This window comes from Scyliorhinus torazame, chromosome 6, assembly GCF_047496885.1.
Source record: "Scyliorhinus torazame isolate Kashiwa2021f chromosome 6, sScyTor2.1, whole genome shotgun sequence".
Taxonomy (NCBI): Eukaryota; Metazoa; Chordata; class Chondrichthyes; order Carcharhiniformes; family Scyliorhinidae; genus Scyliorhinus; species Scyliorhinus torazame.
This window is the reverse complement of record NC_092712.1, coordinates 15,367,168-15,389,875: the sequence shown is the minus strand read 5'-3', so window position 1 is coordinate 15,389,875 and position 22,708 is coordinate 15,367,168. Positions and strand designations below refer to the sequence as shown.

Sequence of the window (22,708 nt, the reverse complement as noted above, 5' to 3'; positions counted from 1 at the left end):
TGTCCTTCCCTTCTTTAATGTGTCTCCCATTATCCCCCTGATGTGTCTCCTTAACTAAATCGACCTCCGATGTATGTGGCTGTGCAATGCATTTATTTCTGTGTTTGCTAGATGAGGTGTTAATGTCATCTTTATCCTGCTGTGTGTGGGGGACGCTAATCTAATTTATACATTTCTTTTATTCCTCCTATTCTGGTTTCTTTGCCTGCCTTGGCCATTTTATTAATATATTATTTCATTCTTTCATAAGTCTTTGCAATACAGTTGTGCCATATATCCCACTGCCAGGGTCTTGACTCGCAGATATCCCGATCTCCTGGCCAGGGGGCCGTTTTAAGATGCAGCCTCGTGCTTTTGCTGGGCAGAACAAGGGTCTTCCATCAATTTTGAATTAAAGGTCTCTCAGCTGTGCAGAAGGGGATTTAAACGAATGTCCATCCGGGTGTTCCCTTCTGCATTGTGGGCACATTATAAACGGTGCCAATCGGTCCAATAAAACAGTCCAATGAATGAAGAATGTTTGATGAGATGAGATAAAAATATGATCTTGGAAAATGGCCTACTTCAGTATGTTGCCTCCCTGGTGCAAGGGTCAAGGATGTCTCGGAGCGGCTGCAGGACATTCTGGTGGGGGGGGGGGTGAACAGCCAGCTGTTGTGGTGCACATAGGCACCAACGATATAGGTAAAAAACGGGACGAGGTCCTACAAGCTGAATTTAGGGAGCAGGGAGTTAAACTAAAAAGTAGGACCTCAAAGGTAGTAATCTCAGGATTGCTACCACTGCCACGAGCTAGTCAGAGTAGGAATGTCAGGATAGATAGGATGAATGCGTGGCTCGAGAGATGGTGCAAGAGGGAGGGATTCAAATTCCTGGGACATTGGAACCGGTTCTGGGGGAGGTGGGACCAGTACAAACCGGACGGTCTGCACCTGGGCAGGACTGGAACCGATGTCCTAGTTTGCTAGAGCTGTTGGGGAGAGTTTAAACTAATGTGGCAGGGGGATGGGAACCGATGCAGGAAGTTGGAAGGTAGTAAAACAGGGACAGAAATAAAAGGCAGTAAGGGGGAAAGTGTAAGGCAGAGAAGCCACAGTCAAAAATCAAAAAGGACGGCAGTACAAGGTACAGTGACTGAGGGGAGCTCAGTGAATAGGACCAGGACTACTAAAAGAAATAAAACGGGAAGTGAAAACATTAATGGTAAGCGACGAGGCAGGTTGTTACATGAAGATATGGGTTCAACGACAAGGAAAATTAGGAGAAAGGTTAAGAGGAAATATAACTTAGGAGAGGTTACTGATCGAGGTTTTAAGATTCAGAACAGAGGTAAAAAAGCCAACATAAGTGTACTTTACCTGAATGCTCGTAGTATTCGGAATAAGGTAAATGAGTTGATGGCGCAAATCATCATGAATGACTATGATTTAGTGGCCATTACTGAAACATGGTTAAAGGATGGTCACGACTGGGAGTTAAATATCCGAGGGTATCAAACTTTTCGGAAGGACAGAGTGGATGGTAAGGGAGGTGGTGTAGCTCTGTTATTTAAAGATGACATCCGGGCAACAGTAAGGGATGACATTGGTGCTATGGAGGATAAGGTTGAATCCATTTGGGTGGAAATCAGGAATAGTAAGGCGAAAAAGTCACTGATAGGAGTAATCTATAGGCCACCAAATAGTAACATTATGGTGGGGCAGGCAATAAACAAAGAAATAACTGATGCATGTAGAAATGGTACAGCAGTTATCATGGGGGATTTTAATCTACATGTTGATTGGTTTAACCAGGTCAGTCAAGGCAGCCTTGAGGAGGAGTTTATAGAATGTATCCGCGATAGTTTCCTAGAACAGTATGTAATGGAACCTACGAGGGAACAAGCGGTCCTAGATCTGGTCCTGTGTAATGAGACAGGATTGATTCAGGATCTCATAGTTAGGGATCCTCTCGGAAGGAGCGATCACAATATGGTGGAATTTAAAATACAGATGGAGGGTGAGAAGGTAAAATCAAGCCCTAGTGTTTTGTGTTTAAACAAAGGAGATTACAATGGGATGAGAGAAGAACTAGCTAAGGTAGACTGGGAGCAAAGACTTTATGGTGAAACAGTTGAGGAACAGTGGAGAACTTCCAAGTGATTTTTCACAGTGCTCAGCAAAGGTTTATACCAACAAAAAGGAAGGACGGTAAAAAGAGGGAAAATCGACCGTGGATATCTAAGGAAATAAGGGAGAGTATCAAATTGAAGGAAAAAAACATACAAAGTAGCAAAGATCAGTGGGAGACTAGAGGACTGGAAAATCTTTAGGGGGCAACAGAAAGCTACTAAAAAAGCTATAAAGAAGAGTAAGATAGATTATGAGAGTAAACTTGCTCAGAATATAAAAACAGATCGTAAAAGTTTCTACAAATACATAAAACAAAAAAGAGTGGCTAAGGTAAATATTGGTCCTTTAGAGGATGAGAAGGGAGATTTAATAATGGGAGATGAGGAAATGGCTGAGGAACTGAACAGGTTTTTTGGGTCGGTCTTCACAGTGGAAGACACAAATAACATGCCAGTGACTGATGGAAATGAGGCTATGACAGGTGAGGACCTTGAGAGGATTGTTATCACCAAGGAGGTAGTGATGGGCAAGCTAATGGGGCCAAAGGTAGACAAGTCTCCTGGACCTGATGGAATGCACCCCAGAGTGCTAAAAGAGATGGCTTGGGAAATTGCAAATGCACTACTGATAATTTACCAAAATTCACTAGAACTCTGGGGTGGTCCCGGCGGATTGGAAATTAGCAAACGTGACACCACTGTTTAAAAAAGGAGGTAGGCAGAAAGCGGGTAATTATAGGCCAGTGAGCTTAACTTTGGTAGTGGGGAAGATGCTGGAATCTATCATCAAGGAAGAAATAGCGAGGCATCTGGATGGAAATTGTCCCATTGGGCAGACGCAGCATGGGTTCATAAAGGGCAGGCCGTGCCTAACTAATTTAGTGGAATTCTTTGAGGACATTAACAGTGCGGTAGATAACGGGGAGCCAATGGATGTGATATATCTGGATTTCCAGAAAGCCTTTGACAAGGTGCCACACAAAAGGTTGCTGCATAAGATAAAGATGCATGGCATTAAGGAGAAAGTAGTAGCATGGATAGAGGATTGGTTAATTAATAGAAAGCAAAGAGTGGGGATTAATGGGTGTTTCTCTGGTTGGCAATCAGTAGCTAGTGGTGTCCCTCAGGGATCAGTGTTGGGCCCACAACTGTTCACAATTTACATAGATGATTTGGAGTTGGGGACCAAGGGCAATGTGTCCAAGTTTGCAGACGACACTAAGATGAGTGGTAAAGCAAAAAGTGCAGAGGATACTGGAAGTCAGCAGAGGGATTTGGATAGGCTAAGTGAATGGGTTAGGGTCCGGCAGATGGAATACAATGTTGACAAATGTGAGGTTATCCATTTTGGTAGGAACAACAGCAAAAGGGATTATTATTTAAATGATAAAATATTAAAACATGCTGCTGTGCAGAGAGACCTGGGTGTGCTAGTGCATGAGTCGCAAAAAGTTGGTTTACAGGTGCAACAGGTGATTAAGAAGGCAAATGGAATTTTGTCCTTCATTGCTAGAGGGATGGAGTTTAAGACTAGGGGGGTTCTGCTGCAATTGTATAAGGTGTTAGTGAGGCCACACCTGGAATATTGTGTTCAGTTTTGGTCTCCTTACTTGAGAAAGGACGTACTGGCACCGGAGGGTGTGCAGAGGAGATTCACTAGGTTAATCACAGAGCTGAAGGGGTTGGATTACGAGGAGAGGTTGAGTAGACTGGGACTGTACTCGTTGGAATTTAGAAGGATGAGGGGGGATCTTATAGAAACATATATTATGAAGGGAATAGATAGGATAGATGCGGGCAGGTTGTTTCCACTGGCGGGTGAAAGCAGAACTAGGGGGCATAGCCTCAAAATAAGGGGAAGTAGATTTAGGACTGAGTTTAGGAGTAACTTCTTCACCCAAAGGGTTGTGAATCTATGGAATTCCTTGCCCAGTGAAGCAGTAGAGGATCCTTCATTAAATGTTTTTAAGATAAAGATAGATAGTTTTTTGAAGAATAAAGGGATTAAGGGTTATGGTGTTCGGGCCGGAAAGTGGAGCTGAGTCCACAAAAGATCAGCCATGATCTCATTGAATGGTGGAGCAGGCTCGAGGGGCCAGATGGCCTACTCCTGCTCCTCGTTCTTATGTCCCTAGTCGCCACATTCCGGCGCCTGTTCGGGGAGGCCGGTACGGGAATTGAACCTGCGCTGCTGCCTTGTTCTGCTTTACAAGCCAGCTGTTTAGCCCAGTGTTTTTCAAACTTTTTTTCTGTGGACCCATTTTTACCAACCGGCCAACCTTCGGGACCCATCACAGCTGACCTGCGCGACCCACCATTTTCTCTTACTTTGTTTGTTGCTGACAAAAATGGAGGAAATGGTTTTGGGTCCCTTTGGCCCCCAAAGTTGAAAAAAAGGGCTGCGACCATATAAAAGCGGATGATTGGGCACGCATGTGCAGTACGGCCGAATTTTAAAAAAATCTGTTCCTGGACACTTTGAAGGCCGCTTGCAGCTGGCATTATTGAAAGCCGGCTGCTGCGACTGTTACGCGATTGGGAGCTCCACTACCCTCCCGACACCTGCCTGTGACCCACCCGCCGGTCGCGCTCACGAGTTTGACAATGCCTGGTTTAGCCCAGCATGTTTTTCCCTCTTTTTGGTTCCCTCACCACCTGCTGCAGTCCCAGTCTAGCAGCTGTGTCCTTTAGGACCCGGCCAGCTCGGTCTGTGGTGGTGCTACCGAGCCACTCTTGGTGATGGACTTTGAAGACCCCCATACTGTACATACTGCACGTTGCCAGCCTCGGTGTAGTAGGTTCATAGAATCCTTAGTGTAGAAGGAGGCCATTCGGCCCATCGAGTGCATCAACCCTCTGAAAAAGCACCCCACCTTATCCCTGTCATTCCACCTAACCTGCTGAGGGGCAATTTTAGCATGGCCAATCCATCCCAACCTTCCCATCTTTGGACTGTGGGAGGAAACCCACACTGACACTGGGAGAACCTGCAGACTCCGCACCGTCACCCAGCGGGGAATCGAACCAGGGTCCCTGGCGCTGTGAAGCAGCAGTGCTGACCTCGGAGTGAGTGGAGCTCAGGGAGAGGTGCTGCCTGGTGGGGGTGGGGACTTGGGGAGGGGGTGTTGAGGGGGGAGGGGGTATGGAGGGGTGGGGCCGCTGGGCTGGGGGGTGCTCCGCGCGCGGGATTGAAGAGGGCGTGTCCTCAGCGCGGGGCAAAGTGCGTCACAGCCAAGGGAAGAGGCGGGGCCACAGGGGGCGCTGTCACACAGCGGCCGTTTGAGAAAGCAGAGGGCGGGGCGATCATAGAGCGCGAGACTGACAGGGGTGTCCGGCCGAAGGCAGGGGGCGGGGTCCGGTCAGGGGGAGGGGTTACGTGGGTTGGAGCGAAAGCCGAGGGCGGGGCCGGGCTTGTCTTGGTTTCCCGCTGCCAGCCGCTCAGACAGAGCGAGCCCAGTCTTCGGGCGGTAGGTGGTGGCGACCGGGGGACAAGTCTGGGCAGAACCCTGGAGAGGGACACCGGCCCCTGGGCACTGTTTATCCCATGTCCACTCCTCAATGATGGAGCCAAGTTTACAGGATCAGTGGGCCGGAGGGGTGGAGTGGCATGAGGGGGAGGAGTGGGGCATGAGGGGGAGGGGTGGGGCATGAGGGGTAGGGGGGTGAGGGGTAGGGGGTGAGGGGTAGGGGTGAGGGTGAGGGGTAGGGGTGAGGGTGAGGGGTAGGGGTGAGGGTGAGGGGTAGGGGGGAGGGGTAGGGGGGGTGAGGGGTAGGGGGGGTGAGGGGTAGGGGGGGTGAGGGGTAGGGGGGGTGAGGGGTAGGGGGGGTGAGGGGTAGGGGGGGTGAGGGGTGGGAGGGGTGAGGGTAGGGGGGGAGGGGTGAGGGTAGGGGGGGAGGGGTGAGGGTAGGGGGGGTGAGGGTAGGGGGGGTGAGGGTAGGGGGGGTGAGGGTAGGGGGGAGGGGGGGGTGAGGGGAGGGGGGTGAGGGTAGGGGGGGGAGGGGGGAGGGGTGAGGGTAGGGGGGGGAGGGGGGAGGGTAGGGGGGGAGGGGTGAGGGTAGGGGGGGAGGGTAGGGAGGGGTGAGGGTAGGGGGGGGAGGGGAGGGGTGAGGGGAGGGGTGAGGGTAGGGGGGAGGGGTGAGGGTAGGGGGGGAGGGGTGAGGGTAGGGGGGGTGAGGGTAGGGGGGGTGAGGGTAGGGGGGGTGAGGGTAGGGGGGGAGGGGTGAGGGGAGGGGGGGTGAGGGGAGGGGTGAGGGTAGGGGGGAGGGGTGAGGGTAGGGGGGGAGGGGTGAGGGTAGGGGGGGTGAGGGTGGGGGGGAGGGGTGAGGGTAGGGGGGGAGGGGAGGGGTGAGGGTGGGGGGGAGGGGTGAGGGTAGGGGGGGAGGGGAGGGGTGAGGGTAGGGGGGGAGGGGTGAGGGCAGGGGGGGAGGGGTGAGGGTAGGGGGGAGGGGTGGGGTGAGGGGCATGAGGGGTGGGGGAGTAAGGGGCATGAGGGGTGGGGAATTGAGGGGCATGAGTGGGAGGGGTGGAGTGAGGGGCATGAGGGGGAGGGGTGGGGGAGTGAGGGGCATGAGGGGAGGGGTGGGGGAGTGAGGGGCATGAGGGGAGGGGTGGGGGAGTGAGGGGCATGAGGGGAGGAGTGGGGCATGAGGGGGAGGGGTGGGGGAGGGATGGGGGAGTGAGGGGCATGAGAGGAGAGGGGTGAGGGGGAGGGGTGGGGGCGTGAGGGGGAGGGGTGGGGGCGTGAGGGGGAGGGGTGGGGGAGTGAGGGGCATGTGAGATGAGGGGGAGTGAGGGGCATGAGAGGGGAGGGAGAGTGAGGGGGAGGGGTGGGGAGTGGGTGAGGGTGGGGGAGTGAGGGACATGAGGGGTGGGGGGGTTGAGGGGCGTGGGGGGGGAGTGAGGGGCGTGGGGGGGAGTGAGGGGCGTGGGGGGGAGTGAGGGGCATGAGAGGGGAGGGAGAGTGAGGGGTGGGGAGTGGGTGAGGGTGGGGGAGTGAGGGACATGAGGGGCGTGGGGGGGGAGTGAGGGGCGTGGGGGGGAGTGAGGGGCGTGGGGGGGTGTGAGGGGCATGATGGGAGGGGGAGTGAGGGGCATGAGGGGAGGGGGAGTGAGGGGCATGAGGGGGGAGGGGTGGGGGCATGTGAGGGGGGTGGGGGCATGTGAGGGGGGTGGGGGAATGGGGGGGTGAGTGGCATGAGGGGAGGGGTGAGGGGAGGGGTGGGGGCATGGGAGGGGTGGGGGAGTGATGGGGGTGAGGCAGGAGGGGTGGGGGAGTGAGTGGGAGGGGTGGGGGCATGTGAGGGGGAGGGGTGGGGGAATGAGGGGGAGGGGTGGGGGAATGAGGGGGAGGGGTGTGGGAGTGATGGGGGTGAGGCATGAGGGGAGGGGTGGGGAAGTGAGGGGGAGGGGTGAAAGCATGATGGGAGGGAGGGGTAGAGGAGCATGTGGGGAAGGAGGGGTGGAGAGGCATGAGGGGGTGGGTGGGCAAGAGGTAGAGGGGCATTAGGGGAGTTAGAGGCATTGGGGAAAGCGAGGGGCATCGGGGCAGGGAGGTGCATGAGGAGACGGAAGGCATGAGGAGAGGGAGAGGTGGGAATGAGGGAGAGGTGGGAGGGTCATGAGCATGTGGGTTAGAGAGGTACAGGAGGGGAGAGAGGGGCATGAGAGGTGGGAGTGAGGGGCATGAGGAGGGGTGGGGCATGAGAGGTGGGAGGGAGGGGCATGAGGGGAGGGTGAGGCAGGAGGGATTGAGGGGAGGGTCAAGAGCATGTAGGTTAGAGTGGTACAGGAGGGGAGAGGTGGATGGGAGGGAGGGAGGGAGGGGCCAATGAGGGGAGGGAGCGAGGAGGGGGATGAGGGGAGAGGGTGAATGAGGGAAGGGGAGAGGGGGATGAGGGAAGGGGAGAGGGTGAATGAGGGAAGGGGAGAGGGTGAATGAGGGAGAGGGGGATGAGGGGAGGGGGATGAGGGAAGGCGAGAGGGATGAAGGAAGGGGGGAGCGGGGATGAGGGGAGAGGAGAGGGTGAATGAGGGGAGGGGGGATGAGAGGAGGGATGAGGGAAGGGGAGAGGGTGAATGAGGGGAGGGGGGGGAGGGGAGGGCGGGGATGTGGGGAGGGGAGGGGAGGGATGAGGGGGGGGGAGAGGGTGAATGAGGAGGGGATGAGGGAAGGGGAGAGGGTGAATGAGGAGGGGACGGGGGATGAGGGTGAATGAGGGAAGGGGAGGGTGGGATGAGGGGAGGGGGCGCAGTGTGGTACTGGACATGGTTAAAATAATTAACTAAAGAACTGTTCTGGTTGTGAGAAGTGTTCACAGATTACTCTGACTTGGACTGAACTAATTGGAAGGGAGGGAGAATTGGAGGGAAAATTGGTGTAAACATTAGGTTTGTTTAATTTTCAGGGTGAGGGGGCTGCTGCCCGCATAATGGACTGAATGCTGTGCTCGCCTGATTCTCAGATTTGGACAATTTTTTTATTCGAAAGAGAAAATGTTAGAAAATCTTAGCAGGCCTGGCAGCATCTGTGGGGAGGGAAAAGAGCTAATGAAATGAAAATGAAAATCGCTTATTGTCACAAGTAGGCTTCAAATGAAGTTACTGTGAAAAGCCCCTAGTCGCCACATTCCGGCGGCTGGGGAGGCTGTTATGGGAATTGAACTGTGCTGCTGGCCTGCCTTGGTCTGCTTTCAAAGCCAGCGATTTATCCCTGTGCTAAACAGCCCCTCAAAATGAAAATCGCTTATTGTCACGAGTAGGCTTCAATGAAGTTACTGTGAAAAGCCCCTAGTCGCCACATTCCGGCGCCTGTTCGGGGAGGCTGGTACGGGAATTGAACCGTGCTGCTGGCCTGCCTTGGTCTGCTTTCAAAGCCAGCGATTTAGCTCTGTGCTAAACAGCCCCTCGAAATGAAAATCGCTTATTGTCACGAGAAGGCTTCAATGAAGTTACTGTGAAAAGCCCCTAGTCGCCACATTCCGGCGCCTGTTCGGGGAGGCTGGTACGGGAATTGAACCGTGCTGCTGGCCTGCCTTGGTCTGCTTATAAAAGCCAGCGATTTAGCCCAGTGAGCTAAACCAGCCCCTTGTTTCGAGTCCGTTGACTCTTTGTCAAAGCTCTTTGATTTTTATTGACAAGGGAGGCGCTTTCTAGGGGGTGGGCGGACAGACACGGAAGTGCGATTGAGCCCGTGACTGAACCAGCCATTGACTGGCAGAGCAGTTTCGCGGGCCGACACCTGCATGTTCCTGTGTGGGTTACAGCTCCTCGGGGAGCTCTACCACGGCCTTGGCTTTGCTCCATCTCTTATCAAGATGAAGTTTAGATGACCGTGTAGAGAGTTGTGTATCATAGTTCGCAGGCGACACAACATTCGGAGACACGGTTAACTGAGCCTGCAAGAACCGAAAGTTATAAAGGGACAGAAAGAGGAAAGCAGTGGAGTGTCGTGTGAGGCCTGATTCTGAGAGGGAGATCGACCAAGAGAATTTCTGAATAGTGAGAGACCAGGAATTGCGGAGGAGCAGCTGCCGAGATACACACTGTTATCGAAAAGGCTCATGGAATATAGGCCTTTATATTGAGGGAAGTGGAAATAGAGGAGAGCGGGTGTCTAAAACAATCTTAACATTAGAGAGATGCTGTCAGGGGTAATATAAGGCAGGACTTCATAAAGGGAGGGGAGTGGAAGTTTGGAATGGTCAGTCCAGAATGTTGGAGGTCAGTTGGGACTGTCAAGACTGAGATTGATTGCTTGAGTGCATTAAGAATTTGGAGAAAGGTGGGTAAGCAGGGTTGAGATGGGCAGCACGGTGGCGCAGTGGGTAGCACTGCAGCCTCACGGCGCCGAGATCCCAGGTTCGATCCCAGCTCTGGGTCACTGTCCATTTGGAGTTTGCACATTCTCCCCATGTTTGCGTGGGTGTCGCCCCCACAACCCAAAGATGTGCAGGGTAGGTGGATTGGCAATGTTAAATTGCCCCTTAATTGGAAAAAAATGAATTGGGTACACTCAATTTATTAAAAAGAAATCAAGTGGCTTAACTATCTGGATTAAAATTATAACAAAAAACAAGAAAAGTAGGGTTGAGATACAGATCAGCTATGATCTAATTGAATGACGAAACAGGCTTGAGGGGCTGAAAGGCCTCCTGTCTGTTTTGATGTCCTTATCTGAGGAAGGGTATTCTTGCTGTGGAGGGAGTGCACCGAAGGTTTACCAGGCTGATTCAAGAATGGTGGGACTGTCATATGAGGAGAGACTAAGTCAGTCAGGATTGTATTCATTGGAGTTTAGAAGCGTGAAAGGCGATCTCATAGAAACTTACTAAATTCGAACAGAATTAGACGATAGATTCAGAAAGAATGTTCCTGATGGTGGGGGAGTCCAGAACTAGGGGTCATACTTTGAGGATAAGGGGTAAACCTTTTAGGACAGAGGTGAGGAGAAATTTGGGCGGCGCGTTAGCACAGTGGTTAGCACTGTTGCTTCACAGCGCCAGGATCCCAGGTTTGATTCCCAGCTTGGGCCACTGTCTGTGTGAAGTCTCTGCATGTTCTCCCCGTGTCTGCGTGGGTTTCCTTCGGGTGCTCGGGTTTCCTCCCACAAGTGCCGAAAGATGTGCTGTTAGATGAATTGGACATTCTGAATTCTCCCTCCGTGTACTCGAACAGGCGTGGAGTGTGGTGACTAGGGAAATTTCACAGTAACTTCATTGCAGTGTTAATGTAAGCCTACTTGTGACAATAAAAAAGATTATTCTTCACCCAGAGAGTGGTGAATCTGTAGAATTCACTGCCACAGAAAGTAGTTGAGGCCAAAACGTTATATGATTTCAAGAAGGAATTACATATTAGATAGGAGCTGGTTTAGCACAGTGGGCTAAATACCTAGCTTGTAATGCAGAACAAGGCAGCAGCACGGGTTCAATTCCTGTACAGGCCTCCCTGAACAGTTGCCGAAATGTGGCGACTAGGGGCTTTTCACAGTAACTGTTCCTGTGCTGTACTTTTCTTTGTTCTTGCGAGGGATACGGACCCCGGAAGTGTAGAAGATTTTAATTTAGGCGGATAGCATGGTCGGCGCAGGCTTGGAGGGCCAAAGGGCCTGTTCCTGTGCTGTACTTTTCTTTGTTCATTGAAGCCTACTTGTGACAAGCGATTATAATTTTTATTTAGCTCTTGGGGCTAAATGGATCAAGGGTTATGGGGGGAAGACAGGATAAGGGAATTGAATTTGATGATTAGCCATGATAATGAATGGTGGAGCAGGCTCGAAGGGCCGAATGGCCTCCTATTTTCTACTTATGTTTCTGCGTATGTTTTCAATTACAGGCTCAATGTCAGTCTGAACTGACCGCTGTGAATATGACACATCATCGCTCAAACAGTGACGGTTTTCCTCAGTATCACCTTCGACGCATTGGACGTAGAGCATCACTCCCAGACATCGGCAATCTAATTGAGTGAGTAATATGGAGCAGTGTCGGACAGCAGTGGGGGCTCATTCAGGATGGAAACAGGCAAATCATCAACTGACACAGGCAGTTAAACAAGACCAGGTCATTCCGACTCGCTGTACTCAGGATCTACCAGGACAGGCTATCCATTGTCTAGTTGGGCGGGACTGCTCCTCGCCTTGTTCTACTGCAGTCATAGCCAAAGAATTACCTTTTTACCACCTCTTTTTTTTCATGGGATGTGGGCCTTATTGGCTAGGACTGCATTTGTTGTCCATCCCTAACTGCCCTTAAACTGAGTGCCTTGCTCTGCCATTTCAGAGGGCATTTAGGAGTCAATCACATTGCTGTGGATCTGGAGTTACATGTAGGCCAGACCAGGTAAGGAGGCAGATTTCCCCTTCCCTAAAGGACATTGGTTTTTTCAACAATTGATGATAGTTTCATGGTCACCATTACTGAGACTATCTTTATATTCCAGATTATTAATTGAATTTAAATGTCACCAGCTGCCGTGGCAGGATTTGAACCCGTATCTTCAGAGTGTTAGCCTGATCCTCTGGATTACTAGTCCAGTAGTCGAGTGACATTACTACTACGCCACCTTCACCTGCAATGGCTTCTCTTCCTGTTCCCTCTCTGTTCTCTCTGGTATCCCCCAAGGCCAAGGTAGGGGCAGCACGGTAGCATTGTGGATAGCACAATTGCTTCACAGCTCCAGGGTCCCAGGTTCGATTCCGGCTTGGGTCACTGTCTGTGCGGAGTCTGCCCATCCTCCCCGTGTGTGCGTGGGTTTCCTCCGGTTTCCTCCCACAGTCCAAAGATGTGCAGGTTAGGTGGATTGGCGATGATAAATTGCCCTTAGTGTCCAAAATTGCCCTTAGTGGTGTTTAGGGTTACTGGGTTATGGGGATAGGGTGGAGGTGTTGACCTTGGGTGGGGTGCTCTTTCCAAGAGCCGGTGCAGACTCGATGGGTCGAATGGCCTCCTTCTGCACTGTAAATTCTATGATTCTATGACCCATTCATGGGCTCCTGCGGTTGTTTCTGATGATATCCAGCAGCACCGCACTGGTCGATAGGTTCAACTCCTTGTTTGACATCGGGATTGGACGAGCAGGAACTAAATATTGAAAAGTCATTTCATTGGGTGGATGTACTGTAGGTCTGTGTACTGTTTATTACATTAAACATTGAGTGACTGTGTGTCCCATTTCCAACCAAACATAAACACATTTTAAAAAACCCAAACAATAGCTAAATTGTTCTCCCGCTCTGTCCAGGTTAATTTACGTTGTAGCTGCCAAGTCATCACCTCGACCTCGGAACCGGCCATCACAGCTTTGTGCTGAGGGATATTAGAAAGCAGCGAGGAAATGTAGGACCGACAATGGGAAGTCTGATCAACATGGGAATCCCAGATTCCGCAGTGTAAAATGGTGAAAGAAGGCAGCCCCTCTGCAGTTAGTTAGGAGTGGCCAACCATCCCAAAACAGCCACGGATCTTCCCAAAAATTGAAGATGAATCTCCCAGGACTTGACGGTGAACAATACCCGGAGAACATCATCAGAGAACTAAAACAAAATTGTTTTTTCTTTTGATTTGATCACCTTGTTTACTAATTTTAGAAAATGTATTGTGGACGGGGTGGGGAGATCGACAATGAGGCATCCAATCATGGAATGCAGAGGCTGTTTGCTTTCCCACTGGCTGTGGGCATTTTGCGGATGAATATGTCAGCCAGTGAGTGGCGGTGAGGTATACCAAGTTGGGGGGAGGGGCAGGGGTCAGGCCTGGGGCCAGAGAGTAGACTGAGAGGGCACAGTCTCTGCGTGAGACTAGGCCAAGGTGGGGTGGTGGGAAGGCTTGGGAATTGAGGGGAATGTGACTGCCCGATTGACTGAAAGGCTCCCTGTTTTGTAATCTGCTGGCCTCACTCAAACCATGTTGCTCACACAAAGTCTGATTTAATCTCTTCTCTCGCCACCCAGCTTCAGCAGGAGGGTGACCCTGATAGGAAGGAACGTGGATGTGGTCGACTATGTCCTCAGCTCTGCCAACGAATCGAGGAGTAGGACTATCTCCAGGACTCATGCCCGGGTCATCCGATCATCCCCGGATAACCAACACCGGCTGGTCGATTCCAGCTTCTCCGGAGTATACATCAATGACCGGCGTATAGATGGTAAGTGGCAGCATGTCTGGCGGCGCGGAACTTTCAAGCTTTTGTTGTTCATCGTGTTGAATATTACCCACTGTGTACATCATTGATTCCAATAGCAACAATAAATCTTTCACCACTCGATTTGTAACTCATTCACTACCACTGGTCTGTGAAACGAGCAATGACTCTTCAGGCAGACTCCAGGAACACTTATAGACCGTCAATTTCAGCTCGTAGAGAGGGAGCAGCTTTTATTCAATCGTGGCTGTGGATTGGCTCTGGACTGCCAAGAGCTGTGGTCTTCCTGTAAAACATTGATCCTACTCTTTCTGCAAAGCAAAACCAAAGCCAGCTTTTGAACATGTTTTCCAGGTGTTTTTTTTTCTAAGACATAAACCATCATTTTGTAAACAGTCCACCAGAGTCGAGGGATTTTCAGCTTCTTTAAAACAGCTCGAGTACCTTTTCTTGTAAAATGCTGTCTTTTCCAGGAACAGCAGCACCAGAGTCCTTGCATTAACTCTTTAAGGGGCAGTTTCTTTTAAAAATCCAATGCATCCAGAATGTTCTTGGTCCTTGAAGATGAACTATTTCCCGTGATTGATGCATTTGTAACACCACTGACCCTGTGACAGGGAAACCTTGTCTCGGTGCCGATCCTGCGTCGACCCGGCCTTGTCTCAGTGCCGATCCTGCGTCGACCCGGCCTTGTCTCAGTGCCGATCCTACGTCGACCCGGCCTTGTCTCAGTGCCGATCCTGCGTCGACCTGGCCTTGTCTCGGTGCCGATCCTGCGTCGACCCGGCCTTGTCTCAGTGCCGATCATGCGTCGACCCGGCCTTGTCTCAGTGCCGATCCTGCGTCGACCTGGCCTTGTCTCAGTGCCGATCCTGCGTCGACCCGGCCTTGTCTCAGTGCCGATCCTGCGTCGACCTGGCCTTGTCTCAGTGCCGATCCTGCGTCGACCCGGCCTTGTCTCAGTGCCGATCCTGCGTCGCCCCGGCCTTGTCTCAGTGCCGACCCTGTGTCGACCTGGCCTTGTCTCAGTGCCGATCCTGCGTGGCCCCGGCTTTGTCTCGGTGCCGACCCTGCGTCGACCCGGTTTTGTCTCGGTGCCGTCCCGGCCTAGTCTGATTTAGTGGCTAGTTTACCTTGGTGGGCTAAACAGCTGGCTTGTAATGCAGAACGAGGCCAACAATGCGGGTTCAATTCCCGTACCGGCCTCCCCAAACAGGCGCCGGAATGTGGCGACTAGAGGCTTTTCACAGCTTGTGACAGTAATCGATTATTATTAGTATCGGTGCCGGCACTGCGTCGACCCGCCCTTGTCTCGGTGCCGGCACTGCGTCGACCCGCCCTTGTCTCGGTGCCGACCCTGCGTCGCCCTAGCCTTGTCTCGGTGCCGACCCTGCATTGACCTGGCCTTGTTTCTGTGCCGGCCCGGCCTTGTCTCGGTGCTGACCCTGCGTCGGCCCGGCCTTGTCTTGGTACTGACCCTGCGTCGGCCCGGCCTTGTCTCGGTGCCGACCCTGCATTGACCTGGCCTTGTTTCTGTGCCGGCCCGGCCTTGTCTTGGTGCTGACCCTGCGTCGGCCCGGCCTTGTCTTGGTGCCGACCCTGCGTTGACCTGGCCTTGTCTCGGTGCCGGCCCAGCCTTGTCTCGGTGCCGACCCTACGTTGGCACGGCCTTGTCTCGGTGCCGGCCCGGCCTTGTCTCGGTGCCGACCCTGCGTTGGCCCGGCCTTGTCTCGGTGCCGGCCTGGCCTTGTCTCGGTGCCGGCCCAGCCTTGTCTCGGTGCCGAGCCTGCGCCGGCCCGGCCTTGTCTCGGTGGTGACCTGGCTTTGTTTCGGTGCCGAGCCTGCGACGGCCCAGCCTTGTCTCGATGCCGACCTTGCGCGGGAGGGACAGCCCCTTTGCCGGGTACAAGGTTAAAATCTGGTCCCTTAGTTGCTGGCGGGGAGGGAGTGCCTGCTGGCCCAGGTGGAGCCTCATCCCTCGGTCACTTCGTTCTGTGAACGGCAGAGGGCAAGAACCGAATCCAGTCCCTTGGTCCCTCGGGTGTGCATGTCTGATATCGGGCGTTGAATGTAGATGATTACATTCGTGGAGGATTCCATGTCAGTTGGTGCTGGTCTCGATGGACTCCCTTCGAGTTGAATGGGGGAATTGATTCTCCGTCCTGATCGATCTGTCTATCCAGATCCTGCCGTGACCTGGGGAGGAGTGCATAGCTCCGCTCTGAGGTATTTTACACCTCGCTCTGCCCAGTGACCAGCTATCTACTTGGGCAATCAACCTAGGTTGGCTGTTGAACTGCAGTCCAGCTGGAGTACAAAACTTAGAGTCATTGAGTACAGAGGCCATTTGGCCATGGGGTGCATGCTGGCTCTTTGGAAGCGCCAGTGGTTAATGTCACTCTCCACCGTTCCCCCCGAGTCCTGCAAATGTTTCCTTTTGTGGATATATACATCTCAACTGCTCTTCGATGTTGAATTTGCTCTTTTAATGAGAAAGGAAACCGAGCGGAAAGTTTGACTTTGTAAATTTGACTCTTCTCTCTTGTGACTTTAGGTGAAGTGATCCTGAAGGAAGGTGACACGGTGACCTTTGGCCATCCGCAAGGCTCACAAGTGGAACAAGGGGAAAGAGTCCGCCAGCCCAACTCTGAATTTTACTTCCTGGTAAATCTTTTTGAAGGGACAAATATTTGATTTTCAACCCTTGCAATGTCATGATAGTGGAATGGTGAAAGAGGATTCACAATTATAAGATGGAATTGTGAATGGGCAGGGCATCTTTTGGCGTTCCCAGCCCTGAATGATCCCAGTCCCAGTGAACGGCAGTGGATGAGTGCAGCTCCAATAACACTCTGGAAGTTCAACGTTATCCAGGACAAAGCAGCCCGCTTGATTGCCACCCCAGCCACTGTCATGGGACTATCACTTTAAGAAATGTTTGTCTGCTCAAGTGGTTGCAGTGATGTCAGAGTGTGGGTGGAGCTGAGCTCTGGCTCTGCTTTTTAGTTTCACTTTGAGGAAAAGCTTGGGTGTGTCTGTGCTTTTAGCTTCATTTTAGTGTTGGAGCTGAAGCCAGCCAAAGAAGGTGTAATTTTGATCTCTCTGCCATCTAAAGACTATCTCTAGATCATTTGGTGAACTCCGAGTGATAACTGCTCTCAGTAGAGAATTTAAACCTGATGTGCTTCTTTTAAAAGTTTTTTTTGTCTTATGGATGTTAAAAGGAAAGTTTAAGGATTACTTAGAGTGTTGTATTCTTTGGGGGTGTATTTGAATTGATGGTTGCTAAGATGTTCAGTGTATATTTTTAAAAGGTTAACTGAATTCCTAGAATAAACGTTGTTCTGCTTTAAAAAATACTTTTAGATTTCTGCTGCACCATACCTGTAGAGTGGGCCGTGTGCTCCCCATACCACAATCAAGTAAAAGTAATGGGTCAGGTGATCTCCATGATATACTTTGGCGTTCTCTAAACCCTGACCCATAACACCACCAACATTCACTCCCTCCACCACCGACCATCTACAAGATACACTGTAAAGCACCTTCCAAACCCACGACCACTGCCACCTAGAAGGACAAGGGCAGCAGATACCTGGGAACACCACCACCTGGAGGTTCCCCTCCATGTCACTCACCACCCTGATTTGGAAATATACCGCCGTTCCTTCACTGTCGCTGGGGCAAAATCCTGGAACTCCCTCCCTAGCAGCACGGAGGGTGTACCTACACTGCAGGACTGCAGCGGTTCAAGAAGGCAGCTCACCACCACCTTCCCGAGGGTAATTAGAGATGGGCAATAAATGCTGGGTCTAGCCAGCCGTCCCACGTCCTGTAAATGAATTTGTTAAATTCCTTCATTCCCTTCGGGCCCACAACTTTGTTGACCTCTTGAGAATATTCTGTGATGCAGCATCGACAGCTCTGCATTTCACAGTCCTCTGACTGAAGAACTGTCTCATCATCACAGTCTTAAATTTCCACCCCTAATCCTGAAGCTATGCTCTAGTGTTCTGGGTCCTGCAGCCAATGGAAGTAGTATCTATGCTATCGAACACTAAGTACGTTGTACATTTAAATAAGGTCACCTTTTATTCATCTAGATTCCAAAGAGTACAAGGCCAACCCTCTCCGTTTGTAGGACAGCCTTTTCATCTCCAGAATCCGTGTGGTGACCTCTAAAACAAGTATATCCTTCCTTTGGTCAGTAGACCAGAACTGTACAGGTCTAGTCTTACCGAGCCCTGTTTAATTGTAGTCAAATAAAAACAAAATACCGCAGATACTGGAAATCTGAAGGAAAAATACAGTATACGCTGGAAAATACTCAGCGGGTCTGGCAGCTGTTGTGGAGAGAGTAACAGTTGCAAATGAATCTTCACATCTGGAGGAAGGTAGAAATTTATTGAAAATTAGGTTGTTGAAAGTGGGGAGAAAGAGGAAGAACGGAAAGTCTGGGTAAGGGTAGTGGGCAGGAGCGATTGAATGATAAAATATGTAATGGAACACAAGGCAAAGGGAGATGTAATGGAACACAAGGCAAAGGGAGATGTAATGGAACACAAGGCAAAGGGAGATGTAATGGAACACAAGGCAAAGGGAGATGTAATGGAACACAAGGCAAAGGGAGATGTAATGGAACACAAGGCAAAGGGAGATGTAATGGAACACAAGGCAAAGGGAGATGTAATGGAACACAAGGCAAAGGGAGATGTAATGGAACACAAGGCAAAGGGAGATGTAATGGAACACAAGGCAAAGGGAGATGTAATGGAACACAAGGCAAAGGGATATGTAATGGAACACAAGGCAAAGGGATATGTAATGGAACACAAGGCAAAGGGAGATGTAATGGAACACAAGGCAAAGGGAGATGTAATGGAACACAAGGCAAAGGGAGATGTAATGGAACACAAGGCAAAGGGAGATGTAATGGAACACAAGGCAAAGGGAGATGTAATGGAACACAAGGCAAAGGGAGATGTAATGGAACACAAGGCAAAGGGAGATGTAATGGAATACAAGGCAAAGGGAGATGTAATGGAACACAAGGCAAAGGGAGATGTAATGGAACACAAGGCAAAGGGAGATGTAATGGAACACAAGGCAAAGGGAGATGTAATGGAACACAAGGCAAAGGGAGATGTAATGGAACACAAGGCAAAGGGAGATGTAATGGAACACAAGGCAAAGGGAGATGTAATGGAATACAAGGCAAAGGGAGATGTAATGGAACACAAGGCAAAGGGAGATGTAATGGAACACAAGGCAAAGGGAGATGTAATGGAACACAAGGCAAAGGGAGATGTAATGGAACACAAGGCAAAGGGAGATGTAATGGAACACAAGGCAAAGGGAGATGTAATGGAACACAAGGCAAAGGGAGATGTAATGGAACACAAGGCAAAGGGAGATGTAATGGAACACAAGGCAAAGGGAGATATAATGGAACACAAGGCAAAGGGAGATGTAATGGAACACAAGGCAAAGGGAGATGTAATGGAACACAAGGCAAAGGGAGATGTAATGGAACACAAGGCAAAGGGAGATGTAATGGAACACAAGGCAAAGGGAGATGTAATGGAACACAAGGCAAAGGGAGATGTAATGGAACACAAGGCAAAGGGAGATGTAATGGAACACAAGGCAAAGGGAGATGTAATGGAACACAAGGCAAAGGGAGATGTAATGGAACACAAGGCAAAGGGAGATATAATGGAACACAAGGCAAAGGGAGATGTAATGGAACACAAGGCAAAGGGAGATGTAATGGAACACAAGGCAAAGGGAGATGTAATGGAACACAAGGCAAAGGGAGATGTAATGGAACACAAGGCAAAGGGAGATGTAATGGAACACAAGGCAAAGGGAGATGTAATGGAACACAAGGCAAAGGGAGATGTAATGGAACACAAGGCAAAGGGAGATATAATGGAACACAAGGCAAAGGGAGATGTAATGGTCGTGGCAAAGAAACCAAACATTTGTCCAGAGACTGGTCTGCGGCCCTGGCTATTGGGTCCATATAATGCCTTGGTGCCACTGAAGCGTTGGGTGTCAGTGAGGAGTTGCAGCTCCTTGGCTTTCTCAGGCCATCATTGGTTCTTGATTTCTCTAGTTCTTCTTTGTACCTCCACCGTGGCTAATTGATGAGCTCTCCTCTTTGCCTTGATGGTTATGTCATTTTGCCAGACAAGGCGAGTTCTCCTTTTCTTATCGATGAGGTCTTGGATGGTGTGGTCATTCTCGTCGAACCAGTCTTTGGAGTTTCCTGGTCTTGTAAGCTGATGGTTTCTTCACAGTTTTAGATGAATGTCTTCAGTTCTTTCCAGTTTTCCTCCACTCTGTTGGAATGGACATTTTGGAGAGGACATTGTTGGAAGTTCACTAGCATGCTTGGTTCTTGAAGCCGCTCAATGTTGATCATTTTTCTGAACTGCTTCTTCTTCCGCTGCTTCTGGTGGAGCTTGACAGACATAGAGGAATGGATGCTCTGGTGGTCTGTCCAGCAGTCATCTGCGCTGCTCATCACTTTGGTGATGAGGGCATCCTTTTTGGTTCTGGATCAGGCAATGACAAAGTGCCAGTGCTTTGATCGTGGGCGTCCTCAGGAAGTCTTGAACTTGTCTTTTTGGTGGAACAATGTTTTAGTGATGACAAGCTGGTGTTCCGCGCATTTGGTGAGCGGGAGAACCCCGTTGGACTTGCAATTCCCAACTCCTTCCTTTTCAATGGTCCTTTTCCAGAATTTGGAATCCTTTCCAACGCTGGCGTTGAAGTCCACGAGGATGATCTCATCTTCCAGAGGAATGTTGGAGAGTATGAGGTCCAGGGTGAAGTAGAAACTGTCTTTGAACTCATCATTGACATCAAGGGTTGGGGCGTAGGCACTCACCACCATTGCTTGTTGGCTCTTGGCAAGTTGTGGATGGAGGGTCATGAGGCGCTCATTGATGCTGATGGGGAACTCCGAGAGTCAGTTGATAATTTTGTTCTTGATGGCAAAGCCAATTTCATGTGTCCTGGGCTGATCCTTGGGTTTCCCTATCTAGAAGAAGATGTAAGCACCCTATTAATCCTGGATCAGATACCAACAGTTGCTAGGATACTGGACAAAAAACCCAATATTTTTTAATTTGTCGTCCAAAAAGCCAGGAACTTCCAGATCTCGCGGTCCTGTCACTGCTCGCCAAACGCCACAGGGCTTGTCTGTGTGGGGGGTGTATTGGTTTCCTCCAGGTAGAAGCCTGGTGTGGACACCTTTTAATGTGGATATGCTGTTGCACATCAACAGACATGAGGTCCTTGACAGGGTAAGTACAGTTCCAATGACAAGGGATTCTCAACGACTGGGGGTCTCCCTTTTGCTGCAGCCTTCATCCGCCATTGCAGCCATTGATACCATGAGAGTACCTTTCGCTTGATCCGCTGTTGACTTGTTTTGGTTTGCGATTTGTTTGGTTCCTTCCCTCCGACCCTACCGTCATGGGTGACCCTGCCAGAAGCTTTATTGCTCTTGTGATCACCAGAACGTTCAAACCTCTCAGCCGCGGCAAGCTGGCAATCCAAGGAAGGAAGGGAGGACACACTATCCCAGAAATAGCTGTATAAGGGGAGACAGTGGTGTAGGGGTATTGTCGCTGGATAGTAATCCAGAGACCCAGGGCCATGCTCTAGGGATCCGGATTCGAATCCTGCCGTGGCAGATGATGAAATTTGAATTCCTAAAAATCTGGAATTAAAAGTCTAAAGATAACTATGAAACAATTGTAGATTGTTGTAAAAACCCATCTGGTTCACTAATGTCCTTTTAGGGAAGGAGATCTACCGTCCTTACCTGGCCTGGCCTACATGTGACAGATCTCCAGCAATGTGGTTGACTCTTAACTGCTCTCAGGGATGGGCAATAAATGCTGGTCCACCCAGCGACGCCCACATCCCATGAACGAATAAAAAAAATAATCAGGAAATGGAAGAGAGGGAGGAACTCAAGAAATTTACAATCACCAGGAAAGTGGTATTGGGCAAATTGTTGGGTCTGCGGGCTGACCAATCCCTGGGTCTGGATGGACTTCATCCTAAGGTTCAAAGAAGTGGCTAATGAGATAGTTGATACTTTGTTCTTAATTTTCTCCAAATTCTCCAAGTTCCAGGAAGGTTCCATTATATGGGAAGATAGCAAATTATTCAAAAAGGGAAGGGAGGGGCAGTATGGTGGTGCAGTGGTTAGCACTGTGGCCTCACGGCGCTGAGGTCCCAGATTCGATCCTGGCTCTGGGTTACTGTGTGTGGGGAGTTTGCACATTCTCCCCGTGTTTGCGTAGGTTTCACCCCCACAACCCAAAAAGATGTGCAGAGTAGGATTGGTCACGCTAAATTGCCCCTTAATTGGAAAAAAATGAATTGGGTATTTTAAATTATTTTTTTTTAAAAAGGGAGGGAGACAAAATGCAGGAAACTACAGGCCATTTAGCTGAACATTGGAAAAATCTTAGAAGCCATTATTAAAGGTGTTATAGCAGGGTGGAAAAATTCATAGCAATCAGGCAGGGTCAACACAGTTTTGTGAAAGGAAGTCATGTTTAATCAATTTATTGGAGTCCTTTGAAGGAGTCACATGCTGTGGATAAAGGGGAACCACTGAATGTACTGTATTTGGATTTCCATAAGGCATTTAATAAGATTATTGTGTAAAATAAAAGTTCATGGTGTAGGGGTAACATATTGGCATGGAGTTAAGATTGACTAGCTGATAGCCAACAGTGGGCACAAATGGGTCTTTTTCTAGTTGGCAGGATGTGGATAGAGGTGTGCCACAGAGATCCGTGCTGGGACCTCATTTTACCATTTATATAAATGACTTGGATGAAAGAACTGAAGATATTGGTTGCTAAATTTGCTCTGACACCAAGGTAGGTAAGTAAATTGTGAAGAGGACGTAAGGAGGCTACTAAGGG

At 50.4% G+C, this 22,708-nt stretch overlaps 1 protein-coding gene across 1 annotated transcript in view; it reads left to right on the top strand.

The window, feature by feature from the left end:
* The first annotated feature begins 5,492 nt into the window (after window positions 1-5,492).
* LOC140424682 (uncharacterized) overlaps window positions 5,493-22,708 on the top strand; it is a 184,037-nt gene continuing 166,821 nt past the window's right edge. The window contains exons 1-4 of the mRNA XM_072507950.1: window positions 5,493-5,577; window positions 11,445-11,575; window positions 13,561-13,754; window positions 16,306-16,415. Coding sequence (XP_072364051.1) covers window positions 11,478-11,575; window positions 13,561-13,754; window positions 16,306-16,415 — 402 coding nt within the window. The 5' untranslated portion in view covers window positions 5,493-5,577; window positions 11,445-11,477. The remainder of the gene's footprint in view (window positions 5,578-11,444; window positions 11,576-13,560; window positions 13,755-16,305; window positions 16,416-22,708) is intronic.